The sequence below is a fragment of the Phalaenopsis equestris genome, unplaced genomic scaffold (genome assembly GCF_001263595.1).
Source record: "Phalaenopsis equestris unplaced genomic scaffold, ASM126359v1 Scaffold195437, whole genome shotgun sequence".
Classification (NCBI taxonomy): domain Eukaryota; kingdom Viridiplantae; phylum Streptophyta; class Magnoliopsida; order Asparagales; family Orchidaceae; genus Phalaenopsis; species Phalaenopsis equestris.
In genome coordinates, this window is record NW_018215386.1 from 1 (window position 1) to 1,295 (window position 1,295).

A 1,295-nucleotide genomic window follows, 5' to 3' on the forward strand; every position below is an offset into this window, starting at 1 on the left:
TTTTTTTTTTCCTCATTTCTTCAATACATCAAATCAAAATCGTCACTGTTAGGGAGTTTTTAGTTCATTTTCAAGATTGCAATGATATCTTTAGTGCAATGTAACAACTATAATTTTTTATTTAAGTCGTATCTATTTGTAGTATGGCAATGCCATGTAGGGCAATAAAATTTGAGAAAAAACTTCCTTCACCTCCATGTATTTCTACTAGGCACCAAATAGCTTAGTTTAGATGTCCACAGGATTTGCTTAACATCTAGCTCACAGAAATTTAGAATATTACATCTTAGCAGTTGCAATCTCAAGAAGTCATCAAACAATTCCAAATATAAAATTACACTCAAGATACCATATTTTAACATCATCTAAAAGTATTCCTTCTTTGTCAATTCCCTTCCTATATCTATACCTCCAAGTCAGCAAAATAAAACCAGCATAAATGCAGCAAACATGTTCCCAGTAATTTAACTAGATCAACGAGAAACCAATAAGAAACTCAAAAGGCTTGGTTCCACCTCTAATCAGTGCAAGAAAGGTGAAAACAAAGAAACAATACTACTAGACAATGCAGAATTACAGTGGAAATTATTAAATCTAATTAACTAAATGTCGTGCTATTCAACGCCTTTAATAAATATATTTGCAAACCATCAACTTCTTGTCCAAATATGAAATTCCAAACCCACTTCACATTCCAAGCAAAATTCAGACAACTCAAGAATTATGCAAAGAAAGGAAGAGAACCTCACCAAGAACTAAAAGGAGCAAGACACGGTTACGGCAAGACTGTTAGAGTAACGGCGGGTGCTGCTGATGCTGTTGTTTCTGCTTCTGCAACTGAGAGGAGGCGATGGAAGAGAGGGATCGAAGCTTAGCTACTGCAGAAGTTTTGTCCGGCGGGCAGCTCGCAAGAGCAACGCGGATGGATCGGAGAGCGGCGTCCGGTCGGCCGGTGGCGAGGGCGGAGCACGCTGCGCGGTAAGATTCCTCCGCAAGCCGTGCATCGGGGGAGGATCCATTGAATCCGAATGCATTGTTCACCGCGCTCTTGGTCTCAGCCGAAATAGTTGGTAGAGAAGAAGAGGACGATGAGGATAGAAGAGCGGAGGCATGGCCGTACTCAACGGCGACGATGGCTGCATCGATCTCAGCCATTAGGGTTTCCGGTGAAGAGGGAAAGGTCTTTATTGCGTCGAAAACGCTCCACCCCTGAGACCGTTCCTTCTTCATCTCCACTCTTGCTTTACTTCGGGTTCCGACACTTGGGAAGTGGAGCACCGGCGCGGCCACGGAGC

The 1,295-nt window shown here is 42.5% G+C and overlaps 1 protein-coding gene across 1 annotated transcript; it reads right to left on the minus strand.

Annotated features, from left to right (window-relative positions):
- Positions 1–531: 531 nt before the first annotated feature.
- LOC110035025 lies at positions 532–1,288 on the minus strand. Its single transcript, XM_020739263.1, has one exon. The coding sequence runs from the start codon at positions 1,228–1,230 to the stop codon at positions 790–792; it is 441 nt and encodes a 146-aa protein (XP_020594922.1). The 5' UTR covers positions 1,231–1,288; the 3' UTR covers positions 532–789.
- Between the last annotated feature and the right edge of the window lie 7 nt (positions 1,289–1,295).

Bases quoted from the DNA above. Each gene is read 5' to 3' on its own strand.
- LOC110035025 (XM_020739263.1), bottom strand. From the start codon at position 1,230: ATGAAGAAGGAACGGTCTCAGGGGTGGAGCGTTTTCGACGCAATAAAG.